The sequence below is a fragment of the Enhydra lutris genome, unplaced genomic scaffold, assembly GCF_002288905.1.
Source record: "Enhydra lutris kenyoni isolate GAN:26980312 unplaced genomic scaffold, ASM228890v2 scaffoldscaffold3, whole genome shotgun sequence".
Taxonomy (NCBI): Eukaryota; Metazoa; Chordata; class Mammalia; order Carnivora; family Mustelidae; genus Enhydra; species Enhydra lutris.
Window position 1 is genome coordinate 24291907 of NW_019154087.1, and position 23321 is coordinate 24315227.

General features: G+C 33.6%; 1 protein-coding gene and 1 pseudogene across 5 annotated transcripts in view; one reads left to right on the forward strand and one right to left on the reverse strand.

Annotated features, from left to right (window-relative positions):
* LOC111154891 (TBC1 domain containing kinase) overlaps positions 1-23321 on the forward strand; it is a 207720-nt gene that overhangs the window by 37427 nt on the left and 146972 nt on the right. For all 4 annotated transcript variants that reach the window (XM_022514848.1, XM_022514839.1, XM_022514856.1 and 1 more), the window contains exons 4-5: positions 11914-12028; positions 14466-14539. In XM_022514848.1, coding sequence (XP_022370556.1) covers positions 11914-12028; positions 14466-14539 — 189 coding nt within the window. The remainder of the gene's footprint in view (positions 1-11913; positions 12029-14465; positions 14540-23321) is intronic.
* LOC111154916 lies at positions 15071-15687 on the reverse strand (annotated as a pseudogene). The gene has a single exon (XR_002641111.1). The product of XR_002641111.1 is annotated as a 60S ribosomal protein L17 pseudogene (transcript).

A 23321-nucleotide genomic window follows, 5' to 3' on the forward strand; every position in this document is an offset into this window, starting at 1 on the left:
CTAATTTTAATAGAAACTAAGATCATGGCTGGTGGTATGGTATTTATACTTATAACTTTTCCTTTCCTCTTGTTAAATACTACATTTGAAAAGGTTTGTCTATATGGAAAAGTTTGGATTACCAAAATACCAAATACCAAAAGTTTGGATTACCAAAATATGACACAGAAACATGAAATGAGCAAATGCTATTGAAAAAATGGCACTGCCAATAGACTTGCTCAACACAATGTTGCCACAAAACTTCAATTTGTAGAAAAACAATATCTAAAGTGCAATAAAACAGCACAATAAAACGAAACATGCCTGTAATAAGTTGTAAGAGTTCCGTATCCTCCCCTAATGGTGGCAAAATTGTCATAACAACTCTTAACTTCATATCCTCTCAGTCTTCCAGAGAGGAGCAAGCCATTTTTATCAGTTGCCATTTAAGTCCTGAGATTTTCAATCAGACCAACCTTAGAACAATTATTGTGGCCAGGGGAAAGTGACTAATAAAGGCCTGAGTCACATTTCTACTCCTAAAGACAGAATGTATGAGATAAAGGAGAATAGGAGGGAGACAGAGTCTGAAATAAAAATTGTAAATTGTCTTTGGAAGAAGGGGGACATGGATGCCAGGGAGAGAAACAATAAATATCCACTTTAAGGTATAGGAATTGATACTCAGAGCAGTTACTTTAACACATCTGTCACAGTGATATAGCTGGAGCTCAAAACCTCTCTTTTGACTTCACTATACTATTAAACACTGAGAGGCAATATAATGTAGTGGGTAAAGACATGGACTCAAAGACCAACCTGCTGGGTCTGAATCTCAACTCCACCATTTACTCACATGGCTAATTTATGTAACCCCTCTGTGTTTCTATCTTATCACCTTCTAGGATAGTGAAATAATAGATATGAATTATTTATAACAGCACTTACATAGTATGCTTTATCTAAGTGTTTCCTATTAGTGACTATAATGTAATAGTGTTTTTATAAGTACTATAATATACTAAATGATTATTGAATATTATCAATAAGCATTCCCTGTGGAATAGTATAGCCTTTCTATGATGACCGATTATGATTTAGATTATAATTAACCTATGCAATGACCATTCCATATTTCCTCATTAAGTACATATATTTCAGACACTGGGCTAGGTGCTAGTGAATCTGAAGATGAAAATGTAAAGTTCTAATCTTTAGAGAGATTGCTGGCTAGTGAGTAGACAGAGTTATAATAAGCAATTATAATACAGCATTTTTTGGTAAGTATATACCAGAAGAATATGCAATTTAGTTTGGAGACATCATACCTCATAGCTATGAGAATCTAGAAAAGTTTTACTAAAGAAATAATGCTTGTGTTGAATTTTGAAGAATGTCTAGGTGTCATCCATGTGGACCAAATAGAAGGACAGAGAAAATAGCATGTGCAAAAAGGCACTGATATGTAAGCAAATGAATAAAGCAGATGTGGAGGGTGCATGGGAGGAGAGGTGAAGGAGATGAACTTGGGGAGCTAAGTAGTAAAAACATCCATCAGAGAGCAATGAGATTGCTTTGTCTATTTTTCTTTATGAAACAGTTTTGGAGGGTAGAAGTGGGGCACTTTAAGATGACGAGTCATAAATATAGGTTGCTGTTTCAGACAGTGACTTAAGATGAAAACGAAGTGGTCATATGAAGAATGACTGATATCCTACTTAGAAATTCCTCCCAGATTACCTAGAAAAGAGAAAAATGTGGTTTTCTCTCTCCTAATCATCTCAGTTCGTGAAAGTCGTAGCTCTCCTCTGCAAGCAATCTGTTTCTGGTCAATGCATCCTGTAATTGTCCATATGCTAACTATACTTTCTCTGTTCATGTTAGTTTATTCACTAGCTAGACATTGTCAACTGTTGGTGTCACCAGTCTTAGGTGATAGGACATAAGAAAAGCATTCATGTCTGTTTGTTTTTGTAGCATTTACATCAGTGTCCAAATGCAGATAAGTGCTTCAAAATCATCATGATAAGGACTGGACATTCCCAATTCTGCCACATATATCTTAGGCAAAAAAAAAAATCCTAATTTCAAGTTTTAGTGTACTTCCCTATTACTTTATGCCTCAAATTATCAGTTCTCTCATAATGACAGTTTTAAGAATATAACACTGCTCAAAATCTGGCACTCTATACTGTTGTTTATTTCCTTGTGAAATTTCATCTTAAATGTGTCCACCACTTTCCTGGCAAAATACTATATTGTGCTTACCTGTTAAAATTCTGAAGGAGAAGATGCCCTTCAACAGATGAATGGTTAAAGAAGTTAGTGAAATACTGCTCAGCAATAAAAAAAGAAAATGAACTGGTAATGCAGGAGCAACATGGATGAATCCTAAGAACATCATGCAGAGTACAAAAAACTAGATAGACACAAAATAATGCCATAGTGTTCCATTTATTTGAAACTCTTGAAAAGGCAAATTTAATCTGGAGTGATAGAAGACAGACCAGTGGTTGCTTCAAGCCAGGGGTAGGATATGGAGATTGTCTGGGAAGAGGAATAAGAGAATCCTTTCAAGGTATTGGAAGTGTTCTGTTTCTTGACTGTGGCAGTGCTTGGGGTCGTATATACATTTGTCAAAACTCTTCTAAGGTACATTGTAAATGAGTTTTTTGTAATTTAATCTAAATAAAGATCATTTAAAGAAAAGTATGAAGGAGAATTACTCTGTTATAGTCAGGTCATGATGGAGAAAAACAAGTCCCCTTGATGTCATGTGTGTCCTTACAAACAACTCTATTCGTTTCCTATGGCTGCTAAAACAAATTATCACAAATTGAGTGGCTTGAAACACTGGAAATTTATTCTCACACAATTCTGGAGGCCAGTAGTCAGAAATCAAGCTGTTGACAGGTCCCACTATCTTCAGAGGCTCCTGGGAAGAATCCTTCCTGCCTTTTCCAACTTCTGGTGGCTTTCAGCATTCCTTGGCTTCCTTGGCTTGTGACCACATCACTCCAATCTCTCTCTCCATCTTCATATCTCCTCCTTTGTGTGTCTGTCTCTTATAAGAACACTTGACACTGGATTTTGTGCCTGGCTGAATGATCAATGATGATGATATGCAAAGACTTTTTTTCCAAATAAGGTAATATTCATAGGTTCTAGGGGTTAGGATGTGGACATTTGGGGGCAAGGGGAGTGGGGCCCCATTTAGACCATATCAACTAATATTATTGATTAATATAATGCTTTTCCATCAGTTAGTAAAATAGAATTGTCCTTTACTTTTTTAACAGTGTCATGGTATCATTATGGGATACTTTGGAAATGTATCTACATATCTATCTGTCTATCTGTCTTTCTTTCTTATAGCTTTCTGGAATGAATCTAATTTTCCTTGTGTCATAGAGTTAAGATCAGTGACTCTAGTTGAAATTTAGGAGAAATAGAATTCACTCATTCAGGTCACCTATCTTGGGAAAAAGGAGCTGCATAGGTTTAGCAAAGCTCCGTAGAGTTCTATATTAGGTTTGGAGATAAAGACCCAACTATTAATATGGTCTTATTTTATTCTGCATTCTTTATGAATATATCATAGGAACTTTGCAAGGTTGATAGAAGTACTTAATAAAATTTTAATTTGGGGGCGTTCTTTGATCAAAATATCATCACTGTATCACCCCAATTCTGATAAATAGAATAGAAACTGTGAATAGGAAATTTTCAACAGCCAAATCTCTTATAATTTAAGTCAGACCAACACATCATTGAACTGAACATTTCAGTTTGACTAACTTTTGTTTGTGCTATGCTGTCTTGCAGACACTGAACTAAACATGTGCATAAAACACAAGCCCTCTCCAGTTCACTTTGTTGTGATGGGTTGGAGGTAGGGTGGCAGATTGCCTGAAAAGAAAATGTTGATCTCAAATCAAAATTCTAAACAATAATAGGAATTTTATCCTTCTTTTTCACACAGTAATATTAAATAAATTTAAGCTTAAAAATAAAAAACTTCAGAATGAGCTAGGATACAGATTCAAGCAAACATAAGCCTCCATAGGTTCTGTCTTAGAGAAAAGTTACAACTTTATATGGCCCTAAATGCTGCCAGGGCATGGAAAGTGAGATTTATTACCCAGTGTGTTTTCATTGACAGTATCAGTAACTATGGTAAAAAAAGGTTTTTGGAGTGTCTGTGCCAGGATAGTATAGCTGCTTGGGAAAGGAAAAATTGACATTGCAGAAATAACCAGCTCACTCCGGGGTCCTCCAGTCCTGCTTATCAAATGTCAATTTTTTTTCCTCACAGATAAATTAGAAAACCATTTTGCTGATTTTATTGTATCGTGGAAATGGTTGGAGAACTCATTTTATGATCTTTGTTAATTTATGGAATATAGATAGAGAAATAGACGATAGATAGATAGACAGACAAAATGTTATATACTTTATTATAAAAACCCTAGAGTATTTTTGAGAAGGTCTTGGACTTTTTGTTTGTTCTTTCCTGCTTTTATAAACAGCCAGGATTCTGTGTAGGACCAGTAGCTCATTGATCTCCAATCAGCCCCTTTTTGGTGTTACATTTCCCACTTTACACATTTGCATACTGAGGCAGGATGAAATTGGAACATTCTCCAAGCAAAGCAAATCAGTGACGGAGTTTCCATTATGTCTGAACCTCAAACCACTAGACTATGCTTTCCATATGTATTTTGATCTTATCCAATTACGTTTGTGATGAGATAGGAAAGTTATCTAGTATTCGAGTTGGAAAATTAATTCCCCAATTTATTATATCCCATTGAGAATTAGTCACATTCCAGATTAATAGCTTTCAACTTTTTTTTTTTTTTTGAGTGAGAACCAAACTGTAAAATGTGCTCAATCTCACAATTTAGGGATTTTTTTTTTAGGCCTAATACAAAACAATCTTTAGGTAAGCAGTTAATCAATGAAACTTCCATTTCAAAACATAGGAATCTGAAGCAAATGAACTATTAGATTTAGAATAAATGGATAGCCTTTTGGTCTAAAACATGTGTACCCAGTAGTGAAATCAGTTATTTCCTTTTTCAATTCCAAAAACTTTCTTTTTTTTCTCTTTGTAAAAAAAAATTGCTCTGTTGAATAGTGTGGTATTTTTAGCAACATGTTAAAATTTAATAAGTGATAAGTGGCAAATTCTAAGAGCCTCAAAGACATTAGCTCAGCACTGAAAATACTCCCCTCTCCAAATTCAAAATAATAGACCAGTGAGCTATTAAAAATTATATACTACTTGAGCTCTATTGTCTGGAAGTTACAGAAGGAGAGTTTAGGTTGAAGATAACACAGGATTATATGGTTGTATTATTATCTGAACATTAGTCATTAGTATTTCATTTTTCCTCTCCATTTCCAAAATCACACAGTAGCTAACTAACTTTCCTCTGTGTTTACTTTCCTTTAACATTTTACTTCAGGCTGATACCAACTAAGGAAAGTTTTAGACCAAAAGGAAAATTTCTATGGGAGTGATCAAGTTTTATAAGGTGAAAGAACATCTTGAACTCATAGAATCCAGAAGCACGTTTCCTCCCTTGGTTTGCTGACAGTATGGGTATTTTGGCTTGTAGAGTGGCCCTTAGAAATATCATGGATTATGGATCAGAGGAAATAGCATGTGTGGTTTTAGTTACCACCTATTGTGAATGACTTCCAAATCTATCTCAGCAACCCTGACCTCTCACTCTCTTTCTTGGCCTCCATTTCTTGCAGTCTGAATAACATCTCTTCTTGGAAACACTGCAAATAACCAAAAAGAACTGATGGTTTGAGGCTGATAGGAATTTGTCCTTATTTCTTTTTTTAACACCTTTATTGAGGTATAATTGATATACAAGGAAACTGCAAATATTTAATGTATACATTTGAGTTTGGATAGATGAATACACCTGTGAAACCATCACTGCAATCAAGGTAGTAGACATACCATCACCTCTAACAGTTTCACCCCTGTGTCCTTTTTATTTTTGTGTGTGATAAGAACACTTATCTACACTCTTAACAAATGAGATCTACCCTCCTAACAAAATTTTAAGTGTGCAATACAGTCTTGTTAACTATCAACACCATGTTGTACAGAAGATCTCTAGGACTTATATTTCACAACTGACATTTTATTTATTTTTTTTTTTTAAAGATTCCACTCATCTATTTGACAGACAGAGACCAGAAGTGGGCATAGAGGCAGGCAGGGAGAGAGAGAGGGGGAAGCAGGCTCCTGCGAGCAGAGAGCCTGATGCGGGGCTCGATTCCAGGGCCCTGGGATCACGACCTGAGCCTAAGGCAGAGGCTTTAACCCACTGAGCCACCCAGGCGCCCCTCACAACTGACATTTTAAATCAATTGATTTTCCTCTCCCCATTCCCTGGTAACCATTTTCTTCTCTCCCTAATCTCTTATAACCGTTGTTCTATTCTCTACTTCTATAAATTTGACTATTTTTTAAACCTTATTTAAGTGAAATAAGGCAGTATTTGTCCTTCTGTGTCCAGATTATTTTACTTAGCATAATGTCCTCCAGATTTACCCATATTGTTGCAAGTGGCAGGATTTTCTTTCTTTCAAAAAAACCCTCTAAGTCAACTTACTGTTGATCCACTGCAAGTGTAATATACTTTTTTGAGCTGTTATTTCATTAATGGCGAAGAATTTAATCTTGTTACTGCACCCTCTTGCACTATCATAGGATGTCCTTGCATACATGTATTGAACACCTACTGATACATGTTTATTGAATTCCTACCTTGTAGTAACTGTGATAGGTAGAGGGATTACAAGTTAAATAAGTTAGTTCCTGCCTCAGGGTACAGTGATTTATTTTTATAGATCTGTTTTGGTTTCACCAATGTAATAAATAGATGTTCATGTTTTCTTTTTCTTGTAACACAGAGGAAATGGATGATTAATTCTCTTCTGCTGACTTAATTATAGAATTACATTGAAATTCTTTTGAATTCAGTTGTATTAAAATTATCGGTTTATAAAACTGTCTTTCCACCTACACTGTAGGTTTTTTGATTGTAGAGATCAGTTCTTTCTCTTGATAGCCATGGAGCCTAACACAGTAGTGTGAAAACACAATACCAAGTAGATAATAGCCACTTAATTGATATGTTTAAATATAAATGAAAGTATTTTAAAATATCATCTTGTTTTATTAAAAATTATTAGTCATATTATTTCAAAAGCTACCTTTTAGCCATTTCTATGTATTTATAATCACCAAAGATTTTTATGCTCATTAAACTTTTCAGAGTATCAAGGACAATGGTAACAAAGTAAATTCTACTCTCACAATCTTTGGGAGTAACGTAGTAACTGAAAATTTCAAAAGGAAGATAATATTTTCTGACTTGAAGTTTCATTTATATTTTCTAGATTAGTAATGGATTTCTTTATTAATGAGATTCTAAATGGAAATTGTGTAGGATGAAGTGCTGTTATCCCCTGCAAACATTTTTTTTTTTTTTAATTGCAAGAATCCCACTCTCTTAATTGTAACTCTCCTTCTGGAGACCATTTTCAATTAACTGTGACATGCTATTACTGGACATATGATTTTTTTTTTTTTACCTTGCTGTTGTGTTATAATTGCATTAGCTACTTCAAAATAATTTTTTAAAAGATTTTGTGATCTAAATTATTGGCAGTATTAAAGGATATAGTTTTAAAAGCAAAACGAGTATACAGAATTTCACATATACTGATTTCTTCTCATTATGGAAGGAACCTTTTTCTTTTCCTTTACCTTATTTTTTAAAATAAATTTTAGAATTAAATCCTAAGAATACAAAAGGGCAGATAAGCAAATCTGATTTACTATAATTTATTCTGAAGAATACTTAGTCCATTAGCTGTAATTCAGCCGTAGTCTCAAGTAATGGCTAAGATTTGTCATGAGCTTCAGCTTTCCTGTGTTTGAATTTTAAAAAACTATTTCAACATATATGTGCATCAACTTGATAATAGCATGAATGTGCTTTTTGATGTGAAAGTATTTTCCAGTTATACTTTACAATCAGAAAAGCAAGTAGACAGTATAGAACATGCAGTCTTCTGTGTTCAGCTGTTTCAGAACTGATTTAATGGAAAAAATCGCTTTAAAGGTTTGGTTTTCTTAAGAAAGATTTCTGTATTGAAGCAGTGTGCAACTGAGGTCCTCTAGTGTCACGGCTAAATATGGCATCAGCTTTTAAGATTTTGTAAATTGTGTGTGTGCATGTCAGAGAAAGGGAAGAAGGATAAAAGAGATTACTACTGTAAACTGGACTCATACAGCCAAATGAGCTTAGAAAACTAGGTTCTTATGTTTTATTAGTGAATCTCAAGAAAAGTTTTTCTTTGTTTTTTAAAAGGGGAGACATTTGTATTCTTTCATACACACATATTTATCAATGTTACTGTGGCTATTTTAAAGTTTGGGATCTTTTCCTTTCCATAGTTGGTTTCTTTTTTGTGGATGTTTATGAAAACTCCATTAATTTAAAATTGTTTTTGTTTCACACATTCCCTATTTGCCTAAGATTGACTGTTGTGTCTCTTTAATATGGGGGAAACTATTTGATAAAGAGAAATACTTTAAAGAAGCATTCTTTATAAATAGTAATTTCTTTTGTTTCTTTTTTACATATTTCATGGAGAATATAAATTTATTTTAAAATATGGCTGATAACCAGGGATTATCTGACATTTGATGAAAAAGATAGTCTGAGAGAAAGAGAGCCAAGGGAGGAAAACAAAAAAACTTACCCTAGAGGAAATGAAGATAACACCGCCCCCGCCCCCGAATCAGCAGAATTCTAGTAACAATTCTCAGAGAGACTTAAAAGAATAATGTATCCATACCACAGAATAGGATCTATTGAAAAGGAACAGCTACAGATCAGGACAAAGAATCTGGAAATTAAATAATAGAAGAGATAGGACTAAAGACCATGCTCATAGGAAATAAAACAGAAAGTTGGTCTGGAGAATGGATCTAATTTTTACCTGCCCACTAAGAGTTCTAACTAAAAGATACAGTAGAGGGAGAAGACAAAGACCTAACAAATCAACTTTTCCTTGTTAATTCTTCTGCTAATAGAATATGTGTGTCTTCAGATTAAAGAGGCACACCTGTGGCTTACTTACATAAATGCACAAATGCCCACACTCTACACACACTGGACTAAAATTTTATAAGTCTAAGGATAAAGTGAAAAGAATCACAAACTTCCAAAGGGGAATAACAAGCTATCTACAACAAAATTATGTTGATACGGAACTTCTTACCATTAATAAAGAACAGTTGAAGACAATGGAGAAATCTTTTTCAAGTTTAAAGATAAGAGTAAGACATTTTAAGACCTGTCATGCTTTGGGGCACCTGGGTGGCTCAGTGGGTTAAAGCCTCTGCCTTCGGCTCAGGTCATGATCCCAGAGTTCTGGGATCGAGTCCCGCATCAGGCTCATTGCTCAGCAGGGAGCCTGCTTCCCTTCCTCTCTCTCTGCCTGCCTCTGCCTACTTGTGATCTCTGTCTGTCAAATAAATAAATAAAAATCTTAAAAAAAAAGAAAAAGACCTGTCATGCTTTAAAATGTCCTACTCATGCCACACTTATGAAAAATTTCCTCGTGGTTGTATTCTAGCTAAGTAAAAATATAAATACAAAACGAATAATAGGAGGTATAAAAAATAATGGTAGCTGATGATAACCTTCATGAGTAGTTATAATCGTAAAATTATAGTACATATTAAATCCTGATGACTGAGATGTTTTTGCTTGAGAACTAGGGGTTAAGTGGCTTAGGGATATATATTTTTCTTAGTTCTAGAGTGAATATTTACTAATCATAGTATGGCAATGTGACGGTCACTTCCCATCTGTCTCAGAGTGAAAGCCAGAGTCTTTACAATGGCCTAAATGGCCTACATGATCTGGCTCCTTGTTATGTCTCTGACCTCATCTCCTAATATTTTACCCTTCGCTCATTCTATTGCATGCATAGTGGCTTCATTGAACTTTCTGAATTGCTGTGCAGTTTCCAGTTCAGGACTTACTGTGCCCTCTGCCTGAATCACGTATTTCCCAGAGAGCTGCATGTCTTTTTTCACTTCTTTTAGATTTCTGCACAAATATCACCTTTGTGAGGTCTTCCTTGACCACACTTTGTATGTATTAGCATCCTGCTACCCCATATTCTCTCTTCCCTACTTTTTCTCCTTAGCACCTAATCACCATGTCATGTTATGTATTTACTTGTTTATTTGCTTAGCCGTCAAAAAAGAAATGTAGATTTTTTATTTCACTTATAAAATTTGATAATGTAAAAATAATACAGCTAAAAAAAATCAGGAGTTGGGAAAGGAAAATGGGAAAGTTGTAAAAGTATGTTAATTGTATCATCTTGCATAGCAAAGAAGATTTAATTATATTAACTAAAAGTCTAACCACGAGAAGAATTGAAAACAGAAACTGCTAAGGGTGGGTACCTCTGGAAAGTCAGAGTAGAATGAAAAGAGAGGGACTTTTGCTTTTCATGTCTTGTTCTTTCTTATGGTTTTAATTTAGAGGAGGGAGTCGTATTGCAAGTATTTTTTTTTATTTTATTCAGCTTACTTTTTTTAACATCACATGTTTTGAGATATACTTTACATACTTTAAAATATAGCCTTTTTAGTGTACAGGTCAGTCAGTTTGATAAACTCAATAGTGTAATGATCATCAAAATCAAGATAACAATTCTGTCAGGTAAAATTTCCACATACTCCTTTGTAGTCAACCTGTCCTACCAAGCAAGCCCATGATAATCAGTAACCTATTACTCCATTCTTTTACTTTTAACTTACATTTTTTATTTAATGTGGGTTGCTTATAGTCTGAATGTAGTTGAGTCTCAATTCCTATCCAGTCTCACAATTCTTAGCTTTGTATTGGTGAGTTTAAATGTTTACATTTGCATTTAATATAGTTATTGATACATTCTAATTAAAATCTATTATTTTCTAATTGTTCCATTTGTTCTCTGTTCTTTTTTTCCTTTTATTATGCCAGCTTTGGGATTGTCTATTTTTTTAATAATTCCATTTTATCTCTACTGTTGGCTTATGTATATCTTTTTTAAAAATTACTTTTAGTGACTTCCTATAGATATTAATTTAATTTTTAAAAGTCTAATTCAAAATGGCAAAAAAAATGGATAGAAAATTCTATACCAAAATGTTAATATTGATAGTTTGGGAGATTGGGTTTGAATTAGTCTTTCCAATTTTTCTGTATCTCATTCCTGACTTCCCACAGAATGGCGCTGGATTAAAAAAAGAAAAATGGAAAGAGATGGAGAGGGAAAGAGAGAGAGAAACTGGGGTGGAAGATGGCTTAGAAAGAATTGAAGAGAAATGTTTGCTAAATCATTAATTGCTGGAGGTTGCTTTGTGGATTGAAATGTAAATAACCTCATGTATATCTACCATAAAATATATTTTAGCTCTTTTTCAGGGACTTAGGCATTTTTTCTTGAGCAGTAGTGGTGGTTTTCCTTGACTTAGTTCTGCCATATATCTGAAACTTTTCTGATAATTTGGCAAAGCCAAACCTGCAGAAGGTTAATCGCACACCACCAAAATTCAACTCCCTCCCTGGAAAAAACAAATACTGCTATTAGAGTAGCCTCATAAAACTGTAGAATCTTGCCAGATCAATTCCAATGTAATCAGAAAATCCAAAATATGTATATAGTGGATATTTTATAAATTGGATGGATTGTATTTTCTCTGAATAGAGGAAGAATAATAAAAATATAACTGAATTTTAATAACCTCATTTCATTCTTTAAAACAGATTCTGTTTCTGCTTTGTAATTGATCTGTTGATCTATGGCTTTTTGTTTTCTTCATAGCTATTCAAAGGTTTTGTGCATTGCATTTGAGGTACTTCAAGGTCTGCAATATATGAACAAACATGGTATAGTACACCGAGCACTGTCTCCTCATAATATTCTTTTGGACCGAAAGGTAATTGTCAAATAATACATTAAATATTTATCTGTTGTTTGTGGTTGGAAGCTACTGAAATCAGACCCACTCAGAGCGACTATAGAATACAAATATATTTTAATTATATTCATAATGAAATGGCTCTATGAAAGTGATATCTTTGTAGTAGTTAGGAAAAAAAAACTTATCTTTAAATTATATAAATCCATGTGTTTTTCACATGCATTATTCTTTTTTTCTCAAGATTCATTTTCTAACTTCATGTTTGGTTTTTCCTTTCATTTGCTTTCTGAAAAATAGGTATGGTATCTTCCCAGTCCATTCCTCCTCTAAATTTGCTTTCATTTTAAGAAAGCTTCTCTATTTACATAGAGTATTTTTGTCATACCATAGCTGCATTGTATTTTCTCCTCTGTATCTTTCTTCTTCCCTATTTTTTTCTTTTTTATTTTATTCTCCATTTATCTTCTTTATTTACCAGCTGTTCATACCTAGCTTCTTTTCTTATTGGAATGCCACTTCTCAACCTGGAAATCTTGTGGGTGATTAATAAGAAGCAGGACAACCCTCATAAGAAAATTATGGGTAGCAAGATGGTATGTTTTCAGGAATAATCATACATTCATTTTTCCATAAGCATATAAAGTAGTTTTGAGAGAATTTTTTCTGGGGAATTATTTTTGTATTAGTGGGATTATTCTTTTCCTCTGATTCCCAGACTTTTACCAAATTACCCTATGATATTAAAAATCATAAAAGCTACAGTAGTACTCATTAATTGCATTTTTATAGCAGTAGAGTATCTAACCAATCTGATTGTTTTAGTATATAAATGTTTTATAGTGCTGGGAAGTAAAGTTCTTGAGAAAAAGAAAACAAATCTTAAAATCAATTTAACTTTTTTTAAAGTGTTAAATATCAAAAAGGAGGAAAACTTAAGAGACTTAAAAATTTATATTTGCTTCTTATTAAGAACCTCACTTTTGTGATAATTATAACTTTCTCAAACAATATAAAAATTAGAAATCTAGCAGATTCACTAATATCTTGATTTGTGAACTGATCTTTTCAAGTTGAGAACCCCATGTCAGGGTTACATTATAACATTATGAATAGACTTGCAAGTCCTTGAAAAAAAACCCCAATGTTTATAGCAGCAATGGTCACGGTCGCCAAACTGTGGAAAGAACCAAGATGCCCTTCAACGGACGAATGGATAAGGAAGATGTGGTCCATATACACTATGGAGTATTGTGCCTCCATCAGAAAGGATGAATACCCAACTTTTGTATCAACATGGATGGGACTGGAAGAGATTATGCTGAGTGAAATAAGTCAAGCAGAGAGAGTCAATTATCATATGGTTTCACTTATTTGTGGAGCATAACAAATAGCATGGAGGACAAGGGGAGATGGAGAGGAGAAGGGAGTTGAGGGAAATTGGAAGGGGAGGTGAACCATGAGAGACTATGGATTCTGAAAAACAGTCTGAGGGGTTTGAAGTGGCAGGGCGGGGGGAGGTTGGGGAACCAGGTGGTGGGTATTAGAGAGGGCATGGATTGCATGGAGCACTGGGTGTGGTGCAAAAACAATGAATACTGTTATGCTGAAAATAAATTAAAAAAATAAAAATAAAAAATTTAAAAAAAAAAGGAAAAAAAAAAGAAGTGGGTCTGGGAGGGAAAGCTGAAAGGAAATAAGTCTTGAAAAAAATGGAAATGTTTAACCACAATCCCACGTTCTTGTTCCTCTGTTCACCTACTAGTTAATTCATCCTGATAAATGTTTATTTATTACTTATGCAGTGCTAGACTCTATTCCAGAAGTAAAGATTAATAAAGGGAACAGAACAGACAAAAAAAAAATTCTTTTATTAATTTACCAAAAAATGTTTGAAGCAGAGATTCAAGACAAATGAGAACATTTCTGCTTTTCTGGTTTCATCAAAATACCTGGAAAATATTGGGGCACCTGGGTGGCTCAGTGGGTTAAGCCTCTGCTTTCGGCTCAGGTCATGGTCTCAGGGTCCTGGGATCAAGCCCTGCATCGGGCTTTCTGCTCGGCAGAGAGCCTGCTTCCCCCTCTCTCTCTGCCTGCTGCTCTGCCTGCTTGTGAGAAAATAAAATCTTAAAAAAAAAAAAAACCTGGAAAATATAAACAAAAAATTTTAAACGTTTGTTTTTTTGAGATCTATATATAAGTAATATATATATGTGTATATACATACATACACATATGCATATACTTATACATATATTTGTAATGAGTGTAAAGCAGGTTTCAGACATTGGCAAATACTTTTTAAATAAAATTATGATAAACTAAAATTATGGCAAATTAATTTTTTTTCTTAATATACCTGGCTGGTGATTTCCTTACTTATGAAATGTATAATGATACTTTTTCCTGCTACTAATATTAAAACATTTAACAGTGATTTTTATTATTATTGTAGGGACATGTTAAATTGGCTAAATTTGGACTTTATCACATGACAGCTCATGGTGATGATGTTGATTTCCCAATTGGGTAAGAATGTGTTTTCTTTTTTTCTGAGTTTGTCGTAAACTTTGTAATAGTTGATAAAACATATATTTCATTATTAGTGATAATTATTTTCTCCACAAAACTAGCTTTTCTTTATTAGCGTATTTTAATTTTCCATATACTTTTAAAAAGTAGACGGTGAGTTTTTCCAGTGCCCAGAAGATATCTAATGTTGATATTTCATGAATTGGAAGAGAGGCTAACAGATTATCAACCTTCTTCACTTTATAATGCTTACTGATTAATTTCATTTTATCCAGAATTTGGTAAATTTAAGGAAAGAAGGCTGATCAGATTCCTACAATGATAATGCGTGTTCCTTAAAAGGCTGAGAAAAAGCATTCTTATAATATTTTCTACAAATTTCTTGTTCCATAAGATATAATCGTATATTAAGACTCAAGTTAAGTCATTGTAGGTATAAGAGGTATTGGGGTAGAGTCTACACCTGAAAGTCTATGTTTAATTTTGGGGAGGTTTTTTGTTTGTTTGTTTTTTGTTTTTTATTTTTTATTTTTATTTGCATTTATTCTGTGTAAATTTACTCCTGGGCCGTAAGTTTTTGTTTCTTCAGTTTCTTCTGGGATATCTTTTTCTTCTGTGCAACCTCCTCTTCTGGTTTAGGAACAATCTGCTCTTTTTCAGTAAGGATCATCTCAATGTGGCAGGGAGAGCTCATGTATGGGTTAATCCGACCATGAGCCCTGTAAGTCCTATGCCGCATCTTGGGGGCTTTGTTCACCTGAATGTGCTCAATGACCAGAGAATTGACATCTAAACCCTTAAGTTCAGCATTACTCTCTGCGTTTTTAAGCATGTGCAGTAAAAATTCAGCACTATTCTTGGGCCACCGACCTTGTGTCCAGCCCCACTGTTTGGCCTGGGCACACCTACCAACTCCACCATTGTAGCAACGGAATGGCACACACTGCTTCTGCAAAGTGACGTCTTTCAGATACTTGGTGGCTTTTCAGATAGGCATACCCTTGATGGCCTGGGCAGTTTCATGTGTGTTCTTAAAGTGAACACGGAGATTTGAACCTCTTGACTTGCATGATTTCGTAGGGTTTTCCGGGTCAAGCGAATAGCGAACCATTTTCAGAGGTCACCCCAGGCCGCTGAGAGGAAGAGGAAGACCAGTGGCTCCTGGGAGAATTCCAAGTTTGGGGAGGTTTATTTGATCACTTCTGCTATGAAATTCTAGTTTATGTTGGCCTCTAAAAAAGGAAAGTTTATTTTATCCTTTTATTAATCAGATGCTTTTGATACAGATTTTTGTGTTACATTTATTGTATGGTTTCTTTTTAGACATTTTAATAATTTAATTCTTTTATTTTTTGCATATTTAATTTTGGCAATATTTTCAGTACATAGAAGTTTCAAAATGGTACAGGAATCCCTGTATAGCCTTAACTCAGATTCCCCAAATGTCAACATTTCATTACATTTGCTTTATTTATTTTTTCTTACACATATAGGTATATGTGTATATTAATATTTTTTTAATCATTTAAGAATAATTAGTGCATCTGATGACCTTTTACCCTTAATGCTTCAGTTTGTATTTCCTAAAGTAAGGAATTTTCTTACATAACCACAAAACAAATATCAAAAAAGGAAATTAAAATTAATGTAATACTGTTATCTAATCTAGAGACCTTACTCATATTGTTCAATTGCTTTGTGATTTTTTTAATAGTACCAATTTGTGTTTTGCTCAAATTGGGCTCTCTGAAATTAGTTCTGTCACTCCATTAGCAAGAACTGTGCTTTGAAGTCATGGAATGTGTTTCTGCAGGAACATTGCTTAATTAGATGTTTTTAAAAAGGGACTCATTTATAAATTACCCTTTTATCTTTATGATTAGATTATAGATTTCTTACCAAAAATTTTTATTAGGCCATCGCTAATAATCTTAAAATAAATTGCTTATCATTCCTTCCTTTAATTATTAAGACAATATTTATTGAACACCTTCTCTTCTGGATGCTTGAATGTGCAAAAATGGGTAAGATAGATTCCTATCCTCAAGAAGATCATTGTGTAATGGAAAATTTTCTCTTTTGATCGCATATTTATTAAGGTACATAAATTAATAATCTTGCAGTTTTGCATACCAACACTTTGGTAATAGGAAAAAAAACCATCGTTTAACAAGCATGAAAACAACAATTTATAAAAATAGCCTACATTTTATTTGTTTAAAAAAAAAACCCTTTGAGTATAATAAAAATAAGTTCACTATAAAGCTCCAGTGTCTTCTTTCATATGTGATAATTGCCTTTTGAAGTAACTTTTAGGGAGCAGTGGTCTCACAGGAAGTAAATGTGATTGCTAATGCTTCTTCATGTTGTCTAAATCAAGCTCTCTGAGAAAGAACTCCAAAAACACAATGCAAACAAAAATTGCTTTAATTTTTTTGCCTTTTACTTAAAGATGCTTTAGGTTTACTAGTGATGAATGGAAGAAAGGAAGTGATTTTTCATAAAGCACATCAAGTATTTTGAAGAACTACATTTGAATTTAAAATGCTTGGATAGAATTGGTCTTATGTGCCATTTGGTCTGGGTTACTTTGAAGTCTTGGACCCAAAGGTCTGACCAGAAAGTATCAAAGAGCAAAATGTGAAACATTAGCCAGGAAAAATAAAGTGATCAAACAGCTAAGGCATGAAAGAAAATATTTACACCAAAAAAAACTTGCAGTTGATTCAAAAGACAAATATTAAGGAACAACAAAGTAAAATGTTAACATCTGTTTCAAAATATTGTAGAGTTAGAAATTGGACATTCGTTTCAGTTGGCCAGTAGCTTAATACCTTGTTAAAAGATCAAACAGATGATGAAAGCCTCACCAGTCATACAGCAAAGTTCTGGTAATTTTCTTTGAGTGTTAAAATGCTACGCTAAAGAGACATTTGTTGAAAAGAGATAATTTACATTTAAAAACAATCCTAGGGTTTATTATTTTTATTAGTTTAATTAATTCTTGATTAAAAGGGAAATAAGAATTTTTAGAGCAAAGCTCACCTCTATGCTTCTAGAGATCACAGTCAGAAATCTTAGATATAACTATTTACCTATAGTATTGCTTGGCCTTTCACAATCCACACCATTATTTTTGGATAAGATGTACTGGAAATCAGGATTAAAAATAAACAATTTGCCTTCTAGGTATATCAAGGTGATGGTGATTAAAAATACAACATTGCATTTATATCATATTTTCCATTTTTATAAAAACAGTACTCACTAGTATTTATAACAGTTTTGTGAGATAAACATTATTATTCCTGTTTTCAGATTAAGAAACCCTGATCACATATAGAATACATGCTAGAATTGAAACTAGAATACAAATACTATAACATCAAGTCCATCCTTTTTCCACTAGGCTTTAGTTGTCTCCAGAGATGCCATTTAGAAGAGCAATATGATCACTTTTGGGTAAAATGACTCAATACAAATTTATATATGAGAGAAATGTATGAGCAAATTAAAAGTATATATTACTGTCATCATTATCATTGCATTAAAGTGTAAAGTATGTAAAAGCCTAATTTACCCATTGAATTTAAGCTATATTCTCTGACTTAATTGACATATTTTAAATGTAAGTATTAGCAATCATAGTGTGAGGAGGTGGCTACAGAAAAATTCAGGAAGAGAAATGAAAGTAATATTTGAATGCCTACGTTACATATATTACATAGATGTACCATATACTTAAATGTATATTGATTATAGCCATTATTGCCGGGTGTCATAGTAATCTAATGTCCATGGGATTGAAAAATACAGGTAATTATGCTTATGACTAAATTTGATGATAAATGAAGAAAGGATATGCACATATACAATAAGTAAGGCAGAATTCCCCTCATTTTCATTTCTCTTCTAACGCTGTTTTTGTTTCTTTTGTTTCTAGGCTATAGGATTTAAATATAGTAATTGTCAATGTGTCTGATACTTATGTACTGTTTGCTTAAGTTGTCTGTAAGGCCATCTTAATTGGCATTTTTGATAGGAAATGTTATTATTTTTAAAGGATTTTATTTATTCACTCGAGAGAGGGACAGAGTACATAAGCATGAAGGAGGGGCAGAGGGAGAGGGAAAAGCAAGACTCCCCACTGAGCAGGAAGCCTGATGGGGACTCAATCCTAGGACCCCAGGATCATGATTATAGCCAAAGGCATATGCTTAAGGGACTGCGCCACCCAGACACCCAGAAATACTATTTTTTAACAAAAATTTACTGAGTATATCTTATATTTAAATTTTATTGGTAGTTGTTGAGGGTTTATAAAAATGAATAAGATACACCAGTGCCCTCAAGTTTGTTTGTTTTAAAGAAGGGTGAATTTTTGTATACTAAATATAAGCATAAACAAAAACAAAACATAAAAATGTGGGCGCCTGGGTGGCTCAGTGGGTTAAGCCGCTGCCTTCGGCTCAGGTCATGATCTCAGGGTCCTGGGATCGAGTCCCGCATCGGGCTCTCTCCTCAGCAGGGAGCCTGCTTCCCTCTCTCTCTCTCTCTCTCTGCCTGACTCTCCGTCTACTTGTGATCTCTCTCTGTCAAATAAATAAATAAAATCTTTTAAAAAAAAACATAAAAATGTATAGTATTACATATTGTGTACAGACTTTTATGTCATATATAAAACAAGTAAAGTAAGTATCTTATAATCATTTGAAAACTACAAGAAAGATACAGATAAAATACCATGGGGATTCACTGAGAGGAGAAATAATTTCCATCTCAGCAGATCAACTTAAGGTTTTGTGGAATTAGTCATAAAATGAATTCATTAGAAAATTAAAGTTAGCAGTTTGACACATTTTATAGAATATACTGTTTATAAAGGCTTTGTCTTTTTTATTAAATAAAATGGCTTACATTTATGAGTTTAGAAGACAGAAGACATTAACAGTGTTTTAGTGTGATAGGAAAATATTTTATACAATAACACAATTTTCTTACCAATTCGTTTATATTTACCATTGAATTTCCTGCTAAAAATTTTACTGTACTTTATAAATACAAATTTTTATCTTTAGTAAAGTATACTGAAGTTAACTTATACCAAGTTTCTATAACATCTATCACCAGACTATAGTAAAGTACTGAGAGACAAAAAGAAATGCATCTGTAATAAAAACATTTATTAGGGGCGCCTGGGTGGCTCAGTGGTTTAAAGCCTCTGCCTTCGGCTCAGGTCATGATCCCAGGGTTCTGGGATCAAGCCCCGCATCAGGCTCTCTGCTCAGCAGGGAGCCTGCTTCCCTCTCTCTCTCTCTCTGCCTGCCTCTCTGCCTACTTGTGATTTCTGTCAAATAAATAAATAAAATCTTTAAAAAAAACATTTATTAGTTAGCCTAATCAGCAAAAAGATGGCTTACTCAAATGCACAAAATAAGATACAGTAAAGGAAAAATAACTAGAGAGGTAGAGAACATTAGAAGACTCAATAAATTATTTTTTTGCTTAGCTCTGAGCAAATTTGAAAACTAGAATAAAAGAAAGGGAAATACAATACAAAAATACCAAAACATAATCCCAAAGAAAATTTTAAAATCTAATATCAATTATAGAAATGTAGAAGGAATTACCTCTCCCTACAGAGATACCTGGATTGACTCACAGGCAAATTCTACCAAACCTGTACCTAGTGGTTAAATTTGTTGCCATTTAAATTACAATACTATATATTTCAAGCTTATTTTTATTTTATTATTTATTTATTTATTTATTTGAGAGAGAGTGAGAGAGAGCATGAGAGGGTAGAAGGTCAGAGGGAGAAGCAGACTCCCCGTGGAGCTGGGAGCCTGATGTGGGACTCAGTCCCAGGACTCCGAGATCATGACCTGAGCCAAAGGCAGTCACTTCACCTACTGAGCACTCAGGCGCCCTCAAGGTTATTTTTAAAGGAAAAGCTTGCAATATCCTTTTTCATAAGCTAGTATAACATTAATCCTGGTCTTCCCTAGGTACCACATAAAATATTTAAATATAAATCATACCCATATTTGATTATCTGTTATTATTATATAATATAAATATGTTATATTAATATAAAAAATTCTATAGAAAAGTTAACAAGAACCAGAAGCATATAGGAGATACTATCAAGTGTGGTTTATTCTACCAATATACAGATGGTTTAGGCAATCTATAAACATAATTCAATAGGACAATATATCAAAAGTAAAAAAGATCAAGCAATCATTTCTGTGGTCTCTTAAAAACAACTGATAGATTTATCATAACATTCTTTATTAAATTCTTAATAAAAAGGAACTATGTAACTATTTCCTTAATGTAGTGAAAATCACCCATCTATTTATATCTCCCTGTTAGTAGATAGATTTCAACCCCAAAGTTAGTAGGTTTAAAACAAAATATTTACTAACACCACTATCATATGCCAGTGTATACCTGGTACTAATGAATGCAGTTGGGCAAGGAAAAGAAATTTTATATATATCTATATAAGATATATATAGATATATAATGAAATTTTATTTGTAAAATTTATAATTTATTATATATATTATAAATTATATATAAAGAAAATAAAATTTTCAAAGTGAAATTAGTAGAAACAAAAAGTCCAGGAATGCAAGGTTGGTTAAACATTTGGTAATTAATTAATGTATTTAAACCCATTAACATATAAAAGGAAAAGAATCATTTGTTCTTTTTGTAATAAAAAGAAGAGGTGTTCAAATTTTTCAAAATTTCTTCATGGTTAACACTGACAGAAATTTCTGCAGAGAAACTATGATGGTGAAAGGTTAAAAGTATTTTTAAAAGATGAGGATCAGGGCACACCTGGGTGGCTCAGTGGATTAAAGCCTCTGCCTTCTGCTCAGATCGTGATCCCAGGGTCCTGGGATTGAAACCCACATCGGGCTCTGCTCAGCAGGGAGCCTGCTTCCTCCTCTCTCTCTGCCTGCCTCTCTGCCTATTTATGATCTCTGTCTGTCAACTAAATAAATAAATAAGTCTTAAAAAAAAAAAGACAAAGAGGTCAACTATCAGCAGTTATTTCATATTAGCAATTTTACCACAGAAGGCAGCAAAAGAACTAAAAATTATAATTATAGAAAGGAGGAAACAAAACTGTTACTATAATAAACAAATCAGTTAAGCGTAACTGATTTGCTTATCTACAGACTACTCAAAAGAATTCTCCCATAAATGTTGAGGGTTTAGTGATGTTGCTAGATACAAAACTAATGCAAAGAAATTATTTACACATCAGCAAAAGAATGTGAAATACCTAATAAGAATCTAAGCAGATATTTTACTTCTGTGAAAGCACTGCTGTGAAAGAAATATAAATCTTTTTTTTTTAAAGACATTATGAAAGGCCTAAATAAATATAGATACTTGCTCATAGATTGTTAGGGTAGGTATCAGAAAAATGAATTCTCCCCAACCTGTGTTACATTTGATCTAATGTCAATAAAAATTCCAGCTCTGTGTGTGTGTGAGAGAGAGAGAGAGAAAGGGAAGGAGAAAGAGAGAGAGAAACAAGTTGACAAGATAGTTCTAAATGTATATATAGAGAGAACAAACATCTGAAAAGTACCTAGACACTCCTACAGAGAAATTAAAAGGTGTATGTGGTTTTTTGGGGGTGGGGGAGAGTCAACATTTTATTTTTTAATTTAAATTCAATTAATTAACATATAATATATTATTAATTTCAGAGATAGAGTTCAATGATTCATCAGTTGCATATAACACCTAGTGCTCATTACATCACATGCCCTCTTTCATGCCCGTCACCCATTTTCTCCATTCCCGACCCCACTCCCCTCCAGCAACCCTCAGTTTATTTCCTATGGTTAAGAGTCTCTTACGGTTTGTCCCTCTCTCTGATTTCATCTCATTTCATTTTTTCCTCCCTTCCCCTTTACTCCTCTGTTTCATTTCTTAAATTGCACATATGAGTGAAATCATATGACACTAGTCTTTCTCTGACTGACTTATTTTGCTTAGCATAATACCCTCTAGTTCCATCCACATTGTTGCAAATGGCAAGATTTCATTTTTATGGCTCTGTAATATTCCATTGTATATATACATACCGCATCTTCTTTATCCATTCATCTGTTGTTGGACATCTGGACCCTTTCCATAGTTTGGCTATTGTGGACATTGCTGCTATAAACAATGGGGTGCATGTGCCCCTTCAGATCACTACATTTGTAACTTTGGGGTATATACCTAGTAGGGCAATGCTGGGTCATAGGGTAGCTCTGTTTTCACTTTTTGAGGAACCTCCATACTGTTTTCCAGAGTGGCTGTACCAGCTTGCATTCACACCAACAGTGTAAAGGGATATCCCTTTATTCACATCCTTACCAATATCTCTTGTTTCCTGACTTGTTAATTTTAGCCATTCTGACTGGTGTGAGGTGGTAACTCATTGTTTTTTATTTGTATTTCCTTGATGTTAAGTGATTACGTTGAGCATTTTTTCATGTGTCTGTTGGCCATTTGTACATCTTCTTTGGAGAAAAGTCTGTTCGTGTCTTCTGCCCATTTCTTGACTGGATTACTTGTTCTTTGGGTGTTGAGTTTGGTAAGTTCTTTATAGATTTTGGAAAAAGATGTGTGTGTTTTGAGAGGACTAGTCTTAGCAATTATTGGCAATTACTTATATAATGTTATAGACTTAAGATAGTATAATGGTACAGTGTCAGCAAATTTACCAGTGGAACAAAATAGGGAGCCAAGATGCAAATCA